At 44.3% G+C, this 18,267-nt stretch overlaps 1 protein-coding gene across 1 annotated transcript in view; it reads left to right on the plus strand.

The window, feature by feature from the left end:
* Window positions 1–2,195: 2,195 nt before the first annotated feature.
* PODN (podocan) overlaps window positions 2,196–18,267 on the plus strand; it is a 55,279-nt gene continuing 39,207 nt past the window's right edge. The window contains exons 1-2 of the mRNA XM_040360456.1: window positions 2,196–2,327; window positions 14,836–15,105. Coding sequence (XP_040216390.1) covers window positions 2,301–2,327; window positions 14,836–15,105 — 297 coding nt within the window. The 5' untranslated portion in view covers window positions 2,196–2,300. The remainder of the gene's footprint in view (window positions 2,328–14,835; window positions 15,106–18,267) is intronic.

Raw genomic sequence — 18,267 nt, forward strand, 5'->3', positions numbered from 1 at the left:
CCCGTCCTCTCCCTCATAACGCCCCAATAACTCATGGCGTCTCCCAACTTCATATCTCTCCTCAGGATGGTAAAGGGCCAGTCTCCTCTCCCCCCTACCCGCCTCCCCCCGGGGAAGCCGCATCACCTCCCCTCCTGCATCTCATCACAACACACGTGCTCATATCCCAGCAATGGTCTCTCGTTCTCAACATGAGCATTGGCCAGTGGGGCAGTCTCCCTCCCCCGATTTCAAAGTTTCCCCCAGTGGTCCGCCTTGCCAACGGTTGGGTAGGCATAATAAAAAAAAAGGGGGAACAAAAAGATCATGCCCGGGCAGAGCAAAGAAAATAAAAAGTGAAAAACAGATCAGGTGATTTAAGAACACAGTCAAAGGAGGGTAGACGAGCCCCGTTTGTCCCGTGTGAATATCCTTGGCATGGCAAAGTCTTCATTGGTGCAGGGGGGTTCTCTCTCTCGTGGGGGGCACTTATGCATCTATAGGGTAGATCGGGGCGCGCTCTAACAGCGCGGGAGCCCCATTATTGCAGTATACCCCCAAGGCCCGGATATAAACCATGGGTCCCCAGTAGTGTAGGTGACATAGTTTAGAGTGCTCGGGGCAGGGTACGGGCCGGGGGGGGCCTCAACAGGGATCTGAGTGGCTAGTGGTTGCCTAGTCCCGGGGGAGCCGCAAAGAGCGGTGTCCAGTGTTCTGGAGCTCGCATCACACCATCGTGGGAGAGTTACCGGGACATCTACTGAAGGGTACCGGAGGGACCGGGAGAACGGATTAGGTGGGAGTCTGGGGGGGGTCAGGGAATCGTGGCCCAAGGCCTACTCACGGCGTTCCTCTCCTGAGGGGGCTCGCTGTCTCCTCCGTCCACGTCCCCTCTGTCGGTTCTCCATTCCCGGTCTGTAGTGTGAGGGACCTGATCTTCCTGCCGCGCGGGGTAGTATCTGCAGAATGAGGAGATTTTGTCTTGACCGTGTGTACGCAAAGCAAGCTTGTCGAGTTCTTTGATAAGCCTAACAAGGAACTCATCGAGGAAAACGATGTGTCTTTTCCGGTGAGTTCCTCGGTCGTGTGTACGAGGCCTTAGATGTTACTGGCTGCACAATTGTTAAGAATATACATTTTGTAAATTGCATACCTGTTACAGTTAGAGAAAAAATTTCAAGAGTTAGACAAAGGCAGAATTGCGGATTCTTTTGATACACCTCCTTTTATTCATTTTAGAATACCCCCCTTGGTTTTAGTTCCCAAAAAAGAAAATAATTCATGTAGAATAATTCATCAGCTGTCTTTTCCTAAAGGGGATTCATTAAATGATCAAATAGATGATAGATTATTATCAGTATCGTACACATCTTTGGCAAAAAGTAGGCTTTTAGGGAAATATGTTTTACTAGTTAAAGCAGACTTTTGCATTCAATTCACGAAGCTCGGCGTAACGTAATTTCGCGCTATGCACATCGGGAAAATGACGTCACGAGCATGCGCAGTACGTCCGGCGCGGGAGCGCGCCTAATTTAAATGGGACTCGCCCATTTGAATTGGGAACGCCTTACGCCAGCCGGATTTAAGTTACACAGTCGAAAATTTCTAGGTAAGTGCTTTGTGGATCGGGCACTTAGGTAGAAATTTTCAGCCAGTGTAACTTAAATGGGAATTTTTAAGTTACGGCGGCTGGCTGTGGATCTGGCCCTAAGTGCTTATAGGCTTCACAATGCCCACAAGCAAAATGACAATGGTGTAGACATAGTTTTATAAACTATCTTTTTTCAATATCTATGCGGATCGGTGGGGGATTGTAAAATAGTAAGTGACCAGATTTATATTATAAAAACGCAGGATGAAAGGACATACATTTAAAAAATGCTAATTGTGGTTGGAACTCCACTTTAAGGTTATCCTGTCATGACATTGCCTTGAACAGGTGCAGCATTATAATCTCCATGCCTTTGCCATTATTTCCAAACACAGTACAGGTTGGTGAAATCTCGGTTTTTGTGCATATTACACAGATGTATTGGGAAACAGCTTTAGATGAACACAGAAATATGAGGCCCCGTTCAACGTTACGTCCTTCAGATCTCCCCTTGTATAAAATCACATCCAAAAATCAGTAATGAGTGGATCTGGCTTTGACGCTGGACTCCCCTCCTCCCCCTTTGCAGGCTTCATGACATTTCCATAAACCCTTCACATCTGCCAGGGAAGGCAGGACGTTCCCCCCCATCCCACATCTGGGCTGGAGCCTGTTTACTGGGAGGCTGCAATTAGAAGGCTCCTTGAAATGGCATAAAGTGATTCTCTGAATGCTCCTGCATCTCTGTCTCTGCAAGGTGAGGGGGTAGTGGGAGTGGTATATAGGAGACAATGATAAGGGGAGAGGGGAGAATAAAAGGGGGGATTGTAGAGGATGGGGAGTCAGAAGAAAGTTGATCATCAGAGTTAGAGGAATGTTAATGGGGAACTGAGCATACGCATGTGTGAGTTCCTTCACACTAACAGGTGATTAAAGTATAAATTCAATGATAATCGTGATTCCAATTTCAAACATATGTACAGCTGATATACATTTGCAGATCATAACCAAGCTTAACTCTGTCTTTTCTTATTTTATGACATGTAATAACAATATTATAGTTAATATGTGATTAGAATAGATAATCAAATATAGGGTGAATATATAATAATCAGAAAATGTATACATCATGTATTAATAATGCATATATATAAGCTCCTTTATGTGAATGTACAATGTATATGTAAAGCTCTGCATAAATCAACGGCGCGATAAGTACCTGAAATATTAATAATAATATACATCAGAGGATGATAGAGAACTGTGATTTTCTTTTTGCATTTTTTCATTTTAAGGGTTATTCTTGTTCGTAAAATCCATCCACTTTCCAGCAACATACATAAAACCCAATGTTATAATTCTTATCTAATAATGTGAATTGTGCATGAACTGTTAGCTAATCTGGCAGGCAGAAGTACTGATTTCCTCTTTTAAACAAAGATTACAGTTGAGCTTCATAGTCAATCCGATATTTCATCCTGCGGCATATGAAGGAATGATTAAGATCTGGCCGGTTCCAAGAGACAGAAGTATTACCATATGTAAACAGGCAAAGGCAATGTCTTTATATAATGCCAAGATGTTAAAGTAAAACCAACCTAAATCTTTCAGTAGTGTTGTTTTAGAAGCAGATTGTGATGTGTTGACCGTAGCTGATCAGCCAAGAGTTTTAAAGTGAAACTAAATGTGTATACACAGCTGAACATCTGCTCCAGATTTCACAGATCTAATCAATTGTAGTTATTATTATTATTATTATTATTATTATTATTATTATTATTATTATTATTATTATTATCAGGGCTTTTTTTCTCAGAGAATAGGTGCAGGAACTCCCTCCTTCTGTCACCTCTTGTGTCCACCACCCTACCCACCTCCAAGCACCATGGTTCCACTCCCTACCCATCTCTGAGTACAGTTTCTTGGTTCCACCCCCTACCCACCTCCAAGCACCATTCCTTGATTCCACTCCCTACCCATCTTTGAGTACAGTTCCTTGGTTCCACCCCCTACCCACCTCAGAGCACTATTCCTTGGTTCCACCTCCCAGCACTATTCCTTGGTTCCACCCCCTACCCACCTCTGAGCACCATTCATTGGTTTCACCCCCTACCCACCTCTGAGCACCATTTCTTGGTTCCACCCCCTACCCACCTCTGAGCACCATTCTTTGGTTCCAGCCCTCCCCACCTCCGAGCACCATTCCTTTTCTCTGCCCCTACCCACCTCCGAACACCATTCCTTGGTTCCACTCCCTACCCATCTCCGAGTACCGTTACTTGATTCCACCACCTACCCACCTCCGAGTACTATTCCTTGGTTCCACCCCCTACCCACCTCCAAGCACCATTCATTGGTTTTACCCCCTACCCACCTCTGAGCACCATTCCTTGGTTCCACTGCTTACCCACCTCCGAGCACCGTTCCTTGGTTCCACCCTCTAACCACCTCCGAGCACCATTACATTCAGATCCGGAGGTGCCGGAACTGCGTTCCCCCGCGTTCCTGCTGAAAAAAAGCCCTGATTATTATTATTATTATTATTAGGGTTGTCCAGATACCGATACTAGTATCGGTATCGGGACCGATACCGAGTATTTGCGGGAGTACTCGTACTCGCGCAAATGCTCCCGATACCTAAATAGAATACATTTTTTGTATTTATCAACATGTTCTATGAAAATTCTTTGAGTTTTTTACTACTGCGTGACAAGCAAATACATTTTTTTTATTCATTTTTACTAATTTTTATTCTTTTATAATGTCTTGAGTTAGAGTTCTTCATAATTCTAAAGAAAATATCCTTAGTCTGTATTGTGGTTTGAAAACTGTCACATGACATTTAAAAAAAGTATCGGTATTCGGTATCGGCGACTACATGAAAAAAAGTATCGGTACTTGTACTCGGTCCTAAAAAAGTGGTATCGGGACAACCCTAATTATTATTATTATTATTATTATTATTATACAGGATTTCAGGGCTTTTTTTTCAGGTGGAACTTGGTGGAACTCAGTTCCACCACCTCCAGCTCAGACCCTTTGGTGCCTGCTCACCACAATCACTTGTAAACACAGAAGTCTGGTTTCTGTGTTTACAAGTGACAGCTCTCCACTCTGTGTGTAATGCAATCCTGGTATTTAATGCCCCTTTAAGACCCTCCTACCGTTCGTGAAATCTTACTGACCACACCAACTATTTGATTTGGAGGGTGTGTGTAGAGGGAGGGGGTTTGTTTGGTCGTGGTTAAGTTCCAGCACCTATTGTTTCAGAAAAAAAGCCCTGCAGGATTTATATAGCGCCAACAGTTTGCGCAGCGCTTAAAAAGTTAAGGCAGATAGTACAGTCACATTACAATTTGGTACAAGAGGAATCAGAGGGTCCTGCTCATTTGAGGTTACAATTTAAAAGGGAGGGTCAAAATAACTCAGGACAGCTTGCCCCTCAATTCTCCCCACTGGTGCCCCTAGGAGGCTTCCCCCGGGGGAGCACCCGTCTTTCTTCCGCAACTGGACAGCAGATGGTGAGGTGAGATGCGGCAGGTTCTTCCAAGATCAGGGATTGATCCCGTTGGAGGAACTTAGAGCCCAATATGGTGGATTCCCAATGAATGGATGGAGACATGGGAAGCTTTAAGACTTTGCGCGGGGCTTACACCAAGCCAATACACTCCCCGACCTTTTCCACCCCTTTCGAGAAGCTGTGCATGTCTGTCAATCCAATCCCGCACTCTATATCTGTCCTCTACAAGCTGTAATTGATTCAGGGGTCCCTGGGGAAACCTATATACATTCGAGAGTGGGAGAGAGATATGCAACATGAGTTTACTGACACACAACTTGACCATTTATATCGCCTTACTCATTCTAGCTCTGTTGATACGAAAGTGCATTCCTGGCAATGGTGGGTGCATTCCTGGCAATGGTGAGGCTGCAGATGGGCACTGACCCTTATTTTGCTTCATAGTTCTTTATTTAAATGCATTTATTTTTTGCTGAAACTTCCCTCTTAAATAATACGCCTGAGCTCATCTCTTTACTCACACACAGCCACAAAGGCAAGAGAATTCTTGTTGGGCAGTGTATTAGTGCTCGGACGAACACACTTGGACCAAATATTAATGGTTCAAAGAATGTCAGGCAAAATGGTCGGCCCTCACGCATGTTCACTTCATCAAATCCCCTTTGAAAAAAATTTGGACACCCCTGGACTAGGTGATACAGGGTCCCAACCAAACTCAAAAAAATGTACCCGACCTCCTCAGATGCTTGTTGGCGGGAGTGTGGACAAAGGGGCTCCCTTCTGCACATGTGGTGGGACTGCCCTAAGCTAAGTCCTTTTTGGCAAGACATCAGAACCCAAATAAACTCTATATTGGACTTAGACCTCTCTGGCTCTCCAATGGGCTTTCTTCTGCATGTCCCAGCCAAAAGCGCCTTGAGGCGATTAAGTTCGCATTTGTTGCGCTATACAAGTTACTCACTCAGTCACTTACTCACTCATTCCTCTCAGCCTTTATCAAAAGTTGGTACTGCCTCATCTTCTAAATGCGGCTAGGAGATTGATCCCCATTTACTGGAAAAAATAGCCAAATCCCAAGCCGCTTGGACTGGATCCGTTTTGTGAACGATATCAGGGCTGCAGAGGAGTGGATGGCGAAGTGCAAGGACAAACACGATAAATGGTATGGAATATGGGCTACATGGATTCTCTATGTTGAGGGGGCTGGTACTGATACACAACCAAGTGACCCCACCCCGACAGAAGGAAAATAATTATCAGAATGACTATTGATCTGAACTGTTCATCTGAAATATTTTCTGCAGGTCTGCTCACAAAACCTATATGAGTGCACTCTTTTCTGTTTATTTTCTTGTTATTTCCTTTTTTTTTGGGGGGGGGGGGGGTTGATCCTGGAGATCAGTGTTGCCTGAATACATTGGCCACCTGGCTTTGCTCATTTGTCCGACTCGGTGGTGTCTGTTCACGAATACCGCTTATGTCTGGTAGAAGGGCTAGACACAATTTCATAGTGATATGATTCATATGTTCTCACATCCACGAAGCTGACGCCTCCATCTCTTATGACCTCTATGTTGGACGGCCAATCGGGCCTAATATTTTGTATATTGTTCAGATACACGAGTAAGCAGCTCTGTACTGCTGTTTCTCATTTTTCGTGCCTTTGTTCTGTTTTGAATTTTGTTTTGTCTTCTTTTTTTGATTGTTATGTCATAAAAAGTGAACTTCTATATACATTAAGATTACATTAAAAAGAGGGAGGGTCAATTGATACAAAAGGTAATATGTGGGGGATGAGCTGATGGAGGAAGTAAAACAGTGTATTAGTTATAGGCTAGGATAGGCTTCTTTAAAGAGAAGGGTTTTCAGGGATCCTCTAAAGATGGATAGATTAGGGGACAGTCAGGCAAAAGCTCTGGAGAAATCCTGTAGGCGAGCATGGGAAGAGGGGAAAAGGGAGCTAGAGAGCAGGAGGTCTTGGGAGGACCGAAGAGAGCGACTTGGTTGGTATCTTGAGACTAGGCTAGTGATGTAGCTGGGGGCAGAGTTATAGATGGCTTTGTAAATTATTGTTAGTACTTTGTTTTTTTTTTCGTTGGGTGAGTGGAAGCCAATGGAGGGATTGGCAGAGAGGGGTGGAGTTTTGCAGTTTTTTTTTTGTTTTGTTTTTGGTATGTCTCCTGCTCTGTTTGTCTGGTGAAGATAATTGTCCATTGGATTATTTTAGTTAGCAATGTGTTTATGGAATTCTCCAAAAGTTAGTGGTTTCCACAGGGACATTTGCTCTTAGGTGCTGAGAATCAGGCCCCGTACACACGGCCGAGAAACTCGACAAGCAAAACACAATTGTTTTGCTCGTCGGGTTCCTTGTGAAGCCGCCGAGGATCTCGGCGAGCCAAGTTTCCCCTTTGGCTAACGAGGAAATAGAGAACATGTTCTCTATTTGGCACGACGAGATTCTTGTCGGTTTCCTCGGTCGAAAGTGTACACACGGCCGGGTTTCTCGGCAGAATACAGCTCCGATCGAGTTTCTGTCGTGTGTACGGGGCCTAAAAGTTATTTAAAACAGTGTTTTCCTATTTGTTCTCCAGCTCTGGTAATGAGGAATCACCAAAATTGTTTCCAAATAGAATTACTTACTGATTTAGGAACTGTACATTTTATATCTGGACGTTGGCTATACTAAGACAAAACAACACTCTTAAATATTAAGGTTTATCTAAAGCCAAACATTTTGGTTTTGGGTAGAATGGGAAAGATGTGTACACATCAGGTTTGTTGTTGTATATGTCTGTCTTCCACTCTATCTGTTTGTCCTGGCGACCAGTGTTACCAGAAGAGAAAATAATTGGCTATTGGATTATTGTAGTTGTCAGTGGAACAGGAAGTTAGGGGACATCTTCCAATGGAGAAACCTGTTTTGGTGGCAATTATAAAAGGACTTTCCTTTACTTAGGAAAGTCTTCCTCCCAATTCCTGTTGCGTCTCTAGCAGTGGCGGCTGATGTTTTTTTTGGGGGGGGGGGGGCAGCAAACAATCACCCCCGCGCTGTTGGTCGGTTGTATCACCCGCACCCACTCCCCCCACCCGTGGGCCGTCGGTCATCCAGCCCTGCACTTACCTCTAGGTCGCGGGCAGGGAGCGCTCCTACGGGTGGCAGCTTCTATCGCGTCTCCTCCTCCTCTGCATTACGGCGGCTTCCGCTGTGCGTCTCCTTCCTCCTCCTCCTAGGCATCCAATAGGATCGCCTGTCCTTTCAGCCAATCAGGTGACGGGTCTCAAGACCTGCTTCCTGATTTACTGGGAGGAGAATCACTGTGACAACAGCGAATAATCATTCACTATTGTCACACAACTGGGTGGGCTCAGGGCGCAGTGCTCTGCACTCATAGCCCACCCTTTTTGAAGTCTATTAGAGCCTCAGGTTCTAATCACATGCTAAAAATTAAAACACCCCTCCATTGGAATCCATGTATCCGGCCCCCTGCATGTAGAATAGGGGGCCGGTACTGTATCATTGTATTATTGAATGTCGTAGTTTGTGTATAGTACCCCGTTATCGGGATTCTCCCCTTCATCATATGTTTGATGTATCCGTCACACTATTGCACTAATCTGTTGACTAAGCATCGAAAGATGTGAAACATGTCAGCCACCCTTTTCCTTTTGTCCACCTCTCCTTTTTGACTGCACTGTTTTTGGTTGTTTTGTGTTTTTTTTTTTTTTTTTTGTTGAATAAAGACATCGTTTCAAGGAGTGCGGCAGTCCAGGAATTTTCTTTATCTAATGAATCTGTTGTGTCTACTTTTCTATCAATAAAATATTTGGAAAAGTATAGGGGGACTGACACATGGATGGGGGCGGCGCCCTTGCGCCCCTAATGTACTCTAGCACAGGAAGTAAAGGAAAAGCATTGATTCCATCTATTTTACCATTCTCCTTTCTCTCTGTGCATATTTAAAATAACAAGACTCCACAATACAACTCAACTTTTCTTGAGAGTTTATTTGATTATTAAGATGGAGATAGATAGATGGATTGTATCTCTGCCGATTCAGCATCAGCACCAGTTGAAATTCGATCCATCTATTGGCAGGCTGTTTGTACTGAAGTTGATCCATCAATTGACTTCAGTACAACCACTTTATTGCGTTCTCCCCGTCGACAGAACACAATAGTGCGTAGGAAGGATTTGTGTTGATGGGGGAATTGCGCGAATTGAACTAGTGGTTGCAGGAAAGAAAATGGCATCATCTATGGTTTGCTTCAGCATTGTGTCTGGGAAGCTTGTATAATAAATGTTGTTAAAGCGGGGGTTCACCCTTAGAGGGCACTTTTTCCCCTTAGATTCCTGCTCGTTTTCTCTAGGGGAATCGGCTATTTGTTTTAAAATATGTGCAGTACTTACCCGTTTACGAGATGCATCCTCTCCGTCGCTTCCGGGTATGGGCTTCGGGAATGGGCGTTCCTTCTTGATTGACAGTCTTCTGAGAGGCTTCCGACGGTCGCATCCATCGCGTCACGATTTTCCGAAAGAAGCCGAACGTCGGTGCGCAGGCGCAGTATAGAGCCGCACCGACGTTCGGCTTCTTTCGGCTACGAGTGACGCGATGGATGCGACCGTCGGAAGCCTCTCGGAAGAATGTCAATCAAGAAGGAACGCCCGCTCCCGAAGACCCATACCCGGAAGCGACGGAAGAAGATGCAGCTCGAAAACGGGTAAGTACTGCTCATATTTTAATACAAATAGCCGATTCCCCTAGACCGAACGAGCAGGAATCTAAGGGGAGAAAAAAAAAAATTTAACAAATGGGTGAACTCCCGCTTTAATGTGGATGTCATCTGTGTTTTTTTGAGATAGCCATATATTACCCACTGACTTCAAAGACTTTAGATAAAAACTTTAATTATTGTATTCAAAATACATCAAAGCACCGTTGTGTAAATCCACGCTGGTTCATACTAGGATTCTTTCCGCCATGCTGTTCATTCTTTTAGGGCCCTCATTAACACGCTTGTTGTTTTCTGATCTGTCACTGTGATTATAGTGCAGTGACGAAGATATGCAAAAGTCGGAATAGTTGGTGTATTTTTCATGTCTCTTAGAGGTCGCAGCATGCGGTGGAGCCACCAGCACAGCTCACACACTGAGTCTGTCAAACATCAGGACAATGTGAAGCACTGCTAGCCAATTTTTTTTTTTTTCTACTTTTCCTCCTGAACTGTTGCCAAGAAAGTTAGAAATTGTGATTAGTAAAACAGCTGGGAACATTCAAAGCAAATCATAGCAACATACGTGGATATACTGCAACTGTGCCTGATAGAAACTACCATTCTTCTTTACATTTTGTGGGATTTGACCTGTTGATTATAATTAAAATTGTAATAATAATTGGATCTGTACTGTAGGTACCGTAAAAAAATTCAAGGATGGCTATGAACCTCTATATTAAAAAGCTGGCCAAGGTCAAGGCAAACAGCTAAATACACAGGTGAAATACAGTGCCTTGCAAAAGTATTCAGAACACACTAGTCTAGGTTGGTGAAGTAAAATTAGAAAAATATATACATAAAACAATTTTTCAGACATAAAAAAATTATAATTGGCATGTGCGTATGTATTCACCCCCTTTGTTATGAAGCCCATAAAAAGCTCTGGTGCAACCAATTGCCTTCAGAAGTCACATGATTAGTGAAATGATGTCCACCTGTGTGCAATCTAAGGCCCAGATTCATGTAGATCGGCGCAAAAATTTGCGGGCGTAACGTATCTCATTTACGCTACGCCTCCGCAACTTACACGGGCAAGTGCTGTATTCTCAAAGCACTTGCTCCGTAAGTTGCGGCGGCGTAAATCACCCGGCGGAATTCAAATTCGGCGGGTAGGGGGCGTGTATCATTTAAATGAAGCGCGTCCCCGCGCCCAACGAACTGCGCATGCGCTGTCCGTCAAATCTCCCAGTGTGCATTGCTCTAAATGACGTCGCAAGGACGTCATTGGTTTCGACGTGAACGTAAATGACGTCCAGCCCCATTCACGGACGACTTACGCAAGCGACGTAACTTTTTAAATTTTCGACGCGGGAACGACGGCCATACTTAACATTGGCTGCCCCTCATATAGCAGGGGCAACTTTACGCCGGGAAAAGCCTAACGTAAACGTCGTAACTTTACTACGTCGGCCGCGCGTACGTTCTTGAATTCGCGTATCTAGCTAATTGGCATACTCAACGCTGATTTCGACGGAAGCGCCACCTAGCGGGCAAAAAAAAATGCACTTAAGATCCGACGGCGTAAGAGACTTACGCCTGTCGGATCTAATGGATATCTATGCGTACAGTAACTTATTCTAAGAATCAGTCGCATAGACACGATGGGTCAGATTAGGACTTACGACGGCGTACATGGCGCTGCGCCGTCGTGAGTCCTTTAAGAATCTGGGCCTGAGTGTCACATGATCTGTCATCACATATACACACCTTTTTGAAAGGCCCCAGAGGCTGCAAAAACCTAAGCAAGAGGCACCACTAACCAAACACTGCCATGAAGACCAAGGAACTCTCCAAACAAGTAAGGGACAATGTTGTTGAGAAGTACAAATCAGGGTTAGGTTAAAAAAAAAAATCCAAATCTTTGACGATCCTTAGGAGCACCATCAAATCTATCATAGCCAAATGGAAAGAACATGGCACAACAGCAAACCTGCCAAGAGACGCACACCAAAACTCATGGACCGGGCAAGGAGGGCATTAACCAGAGAGGCAGCATAGAGACCTAAGATAACCCTGGAGGAGCTGCAGCGTTCCACAGCAGAGACTGGATTATCTGTACATAGGACGACAATAAGCTGTACGCTCCATAGAGTTGGGCTTTATGGCAGAGTGGCCAGAAGAAAGCCATTACTTTCAGCAAAAAACAAAATGGCACATTTTGAGTTTGCGAAAAGGCATGTGGGAGACTCACAAAATGTATGGAGGCGGGTGCTCTGGTCTGATGAGACTAAAATTTTACTTTTTGGCCATCAAAGAAAGTGCTGTCTGGCGTAAACCCAACACATCACATTACCCAAAGAACACTATCCCATGGGGATTTTTTTCAGCAGTCAGACTGGGAAACTGGTCAGAGTTGAGGGAATGATAGATGGTGCTAATTACAAGGATGTTCTTGAGCAAAACCTGTACCAATCTGTGTGTGATTTGAGGCTAGGACGGAGGTTCACCTTCCAGCAGGACAATGACCCCAAACACACTGCTAAAGCAACACTTGAGTGGTTTAAGGGGAAGCATGTAAATGTGTAGGAATGGCCTAGTCAAAGCCCAGACCTCAATCCAATAGAAAATCTGTGGTCAGACTTAAAGATTGCTGTTCACAAGTACAAACCATCCAACTTGAAGGAGCTGGAGCAGTTTTGCAAGGAGGAATGGGCAAAAATCCCAGTGGTAAGATGTGGTAAGCTCATAGAGACTTATCCAAAGCGACTTGGAGCTGTAATAGCCGCAAATGGTGGCTCTATAAAGTATTGACTTTAGGGGGGTGAATAGTTATGCACATTGACTTTTTCTGTTATTTTGTCCTATTTGTAGTTTGCTTCACAATAAAATAAAAAAAAAAACATCTTCAAAGTTGTGGGCATGTTCTGTAAATTAAATGATGCAAATCCTCAAACAATCCATGTTAATTGCAGTCTGTGAAGCAACAAAACAAGCTCATCAGCGCTGCAAGTGAGTCTTGGTTGGGGTCAGGGCTGGACTGTGACAAAAATTTGGCCCTGGACTTCATCCATACTGGCCCAGTTTGACAGGTCTCTCCCACAGCGGCCCGGACAACTCCTGCACCCCCCCCCGGCCACCAAAGCCCCCCTCCCCCTTCACTAGCCACTAGCCGTTTTACTTTATTAGAGTGGAACGGCTGGTACTGGTACTCTTATAGGCAGTACCAGTGGGGAAGCTAGACATTATTTCACCCGGGGCAAAGAATCAGTTTGGTGCCCCCCCCCCCCCTTATGGGACAAGATTAAGCAGAAGTGAGAAACCCCCAGGCCATAGCTGTTGAGTCAGCTGTCTGTCGTCTCCTCTGGTCCTCTCCCTGCTTCTTTGTTCCCCCCAGGTGAGCACTGTGGGCAGGGAGAGGAGGTGAGCGCTGCAGGAAGGGGGAGACAGAGGAGCAGAGGGTGGCAGCGGTCCGCTGTCACTGAAGCCGGCCCACTGAGCCATCGGCCCACCGGGAAACTCCCTGTAGTCCCTATGGCCAGTCCTTCCCTGGTTGAGGTCAAGTCAGAAAAAGACTACTCATGTACATTCAAACCAAGCCCAGATGATATACCAGTTCTAGCTGGTGGGAAGAGTGCTTGTTACAGACATAAGACCACATATGACAGAGGCATGGAGAAGGCATGACTGACCACATAAGTAAACAAATGCAGGGTGGGATAGAGATTTCCAGAATGGCCAAGAAGTACAGAAAGACATTGGGGCAGATCCACAGAGAGAGTACGCCGGCGTATCTACTGATACGCCGGCGTACTTTCAAATTTCCTGCGTCGTATCGTTGCTTTGAATCCTCAAAACAAGATACGACGACTTCTGGGTTAGATCCGACAGGTGTAGTCTTCGTACGCCTTCGGATCTAAGCTGCAATTCTTTGGCGTCCGCTGGGTGGCGTTCACGTTGTTTTCCGCGTCGGGTATGCAAATTAGCTATTTCCGATGATCCACGAACGTACGAGCGGCCGTCGCATTTTTTTACGGCGTCTCTAATCGGCTTTTTTCAACGTATAGTTAAAGCTGGTATTTCGTCGCGTATAGTTAAAATTGCCATGTTAAGTATGGCCGTCGTTCCCGCGTTTAATTTTATTTTATTTTATTATTTTGCGTAAGTCTTTCGTGAATCGGGATGGACATAATTCACGTCTATGTTAAAGGAGTTCTCTGACCTAAAACTTTTAACCCCCGCTGTGCCCGGGCTGTAAAACTATACAAAATAAACTTTCACTTACCTGCCTACGATCCCCCGTTGTTCCGATATCGCCGTCCCGTTCTCCGGTCCCGGTCTCTTCCACTTCCTGCGGGTCGGTGACTCACAGTGCGCTCAGCCTATCAGCGGCCGCGACGGGACATTGCTGCGGCCGCTGATAGGCTGAGCGCACTGTGAGTCACCGACCCGCAGGAAGTGGAAGAGTCCGGGACCGGAGAACGGGACGGCGATATCGGAACAACGGGGGATCGTAGGCAGGTAAGTGAAAGTTTATTTTGTATAGTTTTACAGCCCGGGCACAGCGGCGGTTAAAAGTTTTAGGTCAGAGAACTCCTTTAAAAAAAATGACGTCCTTGCGACGTCATTTAGCGCAATGCACGGTGGGAAATTTAGGGACGGCGCATGCGCAGTTCATTCGGCGCGGGGACGCGCTTCATTTAAATGAAACACGCCCCCTAATCGTCCGATTTGAATTCCGCGCCCTTACGCCGCCAGAGATAGACTACGCTGCCGTAACTTACGGCGCAAATTCTTTGGGGATTCGAACCTGCCAAATGTAAGTTACAGCGGCGTAGCGTATCTCACATACGCTGCGCCCATCCATTTGTATGTGGATCTACCCCATTAAAATTATCACACCACAAGATCAAAGCCAGTGCAATTTATGATTGTAATGCGTATTACTTTTTGTAATTTATATACAGTATTATTGCACTTATTTCCAAGCCATTTTGGCCCATATGAAAATGTTCTATTGTTCTTCCTCCTACAGTGTAGGGAAATGTGGCCCTGTGTTCCCACTCTATTCTTTACGCTGCTGTTGGTCTCCTCTAATGGAGGTTATGGACAAGAGGAAGAAGAAGAAGAAGACTATGATAACCCATCAGAGAGCGTACTGCAGGACATAAAACCAACCTCCAAATCATTGCTGTGTCCCAAGGACTGTACCTGCACGCAGGAAGGGGTAGTGGACTGTGCAGGAGTGGATCTGAAGGAGTTTCCTATAGACCTTCCAGAATTTACAAATCACCTATCTCTGCAGGTCTGAACGGTTAAGAGTCATGCAGTCTGAATAATATATAAGTTTCAATTCTTGCAGCATATTATATCATAATTATTACCCTCTGTTTATATCCGAGATAAATGTTTTTGTGTTTTTGTGTTTGTCCACTTTTTTTTTTTTTATTTACTGGAAAATACTAGGAATTGTACTGAGATATGTTATAAATTATAGAATGTCTTGCAAACAACAAGGGTAAAAATTGTGTAATCTATGAGCAAGAGGCAAATAACACATTCCCAATATAAATGTGAGATATTGAACTAAAAACAAATAATACTGCGCTAATGATCCAGACGCTTGGTGTGTCAATATTCCTGTGCAATAAATACCAACATACTATATACAAAATGTGCAAATAAACAATGATGTGATATAATCTGTATCCAACCTCTTGGTGTATCAATTTTCATGTGCCAACATAAATACAGAATGTGCCAATACACAATAATGTGATATACAGTATTCACATAATTCCTCTTATGATAGTTCCAATATATATCCCGTGCTTGAGTGTAATCTAGTAATTGATTAATGGTGTCAGGATAAAGATGAAACGTATTTAAAGCGGTGGTTCACCCTAAATAACAAGTTTCTACTATTAAATCCAGCATACTAGCGTGAGCTACAGTATGCCTTTATTTATTTTTTTGGCGCCGTACTCACAGTTTAATCCCGTAGTGAAGTTTCAGACTCCCCGCGGGGAATGGGCGTTCCTATGCAGAGGGAAGATGATTGACGGCCGGCTATGGCGCATCACGCTTCCCGAAAATAGCCGGAGTAGGTCTCGACTCTTCACGGCGCTATACGGCGCCTGCGCACAGACTAGGAGCTGTCTGCGCAGGCGCCGTGAAGAGCCAAGTCCTATTTCGGCTATTTTCGGGAAGTGTGACGCGCCATAGCCGGCCGTCAATCATCTTCCCTCTGCATAGGAACGCCAATTCCCCGCGGGGAGTCTGAAACTTCACTACGGGATTAAACTGTGAGTACGGCGCCAAAAAATAAAATAAAGGCATACTGTAGCTCGCGCTAGTATGTTTGATGGCATGCTAGAAAAAAATTTTTTTTAGGGTGAACCCCCGCTTTAAACTTCACAGATCCTCAAAAGCCGTGCGTTAGGTGAATTCACCTCAGTGCTCCCCCATTAGAAATGCGCCCACCTCACAGAGCGTGACCTTACATTTAAAGGGGTTGTAAAGGCTCGTTTTTTTTTCCTTCTAAATAGGTTCCTTTAAGCCAGGGGTGTCCAAACTTTTATTTAAAGAGGGCCAGATTTGATGAAGTGAACATGCGTGAGGGCCAACCCTTTTGCCTGACATTCTTTGAACTATTAAAAGTCGGTCCAAGTGTGTTCGTCCGACCCCTCATACACGGTCCAACAAGAATTCTCTTGCCTTTGTGGCTGTGTGTGGTGAAGAGATGAGGTGGGGCGTGTTATTTGTATATATATATATATCTATCTCTATCTATCTATCTATCTATCTATCTATCTTTCCAACGAATCCCTGATCGCCGCTCAGGACTAAGGATGAGCTTGGGCATGTTATTTGGATATACCGTATTTATCGGCGTAAAACACGCTCCTTCACTTAAGGAAGGAAGTTTCAGGAAAAAAAATGTAATTTAAAATAAAGAACTGTGAAGCAAAATAAGGGTCAGTGCCCATGAATGCAGCCTAATCAGTGCCCATCTGCAGCTTCACCATTGCCATGAATGCAGCCTCACCATTGCCCTCAGTGCAGCCTCACCATTGCCATCAGTGCAGCCTGATCGATGCCCATCTGCAGTCTCGGAGGGGGGGGGGAGTGCGGGACAAGCGCCAACAGATTAGATTACATACAGGAGAATCTCCTGTTTACACAGCAGCCTCTTTAATACAATGTCCAGCCTCCTATGATAGACAGAAGAGTTGTCCAATGGCAGCCCAGGAGAGAGGACTTCTTATTACAGATGCCACTGAGTAAACAGGAGATTTTCCTATAGGTAATCTGACAGCCTGGGGGCCACAAAAGATATATATATATATATATATATATATACAAATTACCGGGGGGGGGGGGGCATATTAAACCGGAACAGGGGCTGCAATTGGCCCGGGGGCCGGACTTTGGACATGCCTGCTTAGGACTAATGCATTGTTGGTTCACTTACCTTTTCCTTCGATTTCCCTTCTAAATGTTTTTTTCTTTGTCTGAATTTCTCACTTCCTGTTTCTCCTCAGTAAGCTTGCCCCCATCATCTGAGCCGTTCTGGCTGGGGGTTAGTCAGACAGAACAGCTTACTGAAGAGGAACAGGAAGTGAGAAATCCAGGCAAAGAAAACAAAGAAAAAAAAACATTTATCGAATCGAAGGAAAAGGTAAGTGAACCAACAATGCACTAGCTTAAAGGAACCTATTTAGAAAATAAAAAAACAATCTTTACAACCCCTTTAGGTTTGGTCAGAATAGGCTTTTTAGTCACCCTGGACTAACATATCATGCTTTCCTCCTTGCTGCTCCATTGATGTTCCTCCATTGTGACTCAGTATATATGAAAACAGAGCTCCAAATAGTGCTTATATCGTTTTAAAATTATAATCAATTTATTAAAATATGGGCATAAAACAGTGCACCAACTGTATACAGCGTATATTAATATAAAACCACAATAAGTCACGTGACCCTGTGACGTAATGCGTAGGGGACGGGCAGTTTTGTTTGGCAAGATGCTTGTATCTTTCATGGAGAGGCACAAAGTAGCTGCAGCATCGTGGTTTTCTATTGATATACGCTGTATACAGTTGGTGCACTGGAGTATGTCGGTATTTATTGCACAGGAATATTGACACACCAAGAGTCTGGATACATTTTATAACATTAGCGCAGCATTATTTGTTTTTAGTTCAATACCGAGATATGTTATATTTGCTAGATCACTATTTTCAGTATAGTGTAGTCTCTATCTTATATTATTGTCTTCTTTCTTTAGATCAGTGATTCTCAACCTTTTTTTTCAGTCGAGGCACCCTTTAATATTATGGACAGTCTCAAGACCATCAAGACCCCATTCTAAAATGTAAAAAAAAATTAGAATAGTTTTACATAATGAGGTAGCATTGACACACGTAGGACACCTAACATTAGAGGTGATTTATTCTTCCAAA

Source organism: Rana temporaria, chromosome 7, assembly GCF_905171775.1.
Source record: "Rana temporaria chromosome 7, aRanTem1.1, whole genome shotgun sequence".
Taxonomy (NCBI): domain Eukaryota; kingdom Metazoa; phylum Chordata; class Amphibia; order Anura; family Ranidae; genus Rana; species Rana temporaria.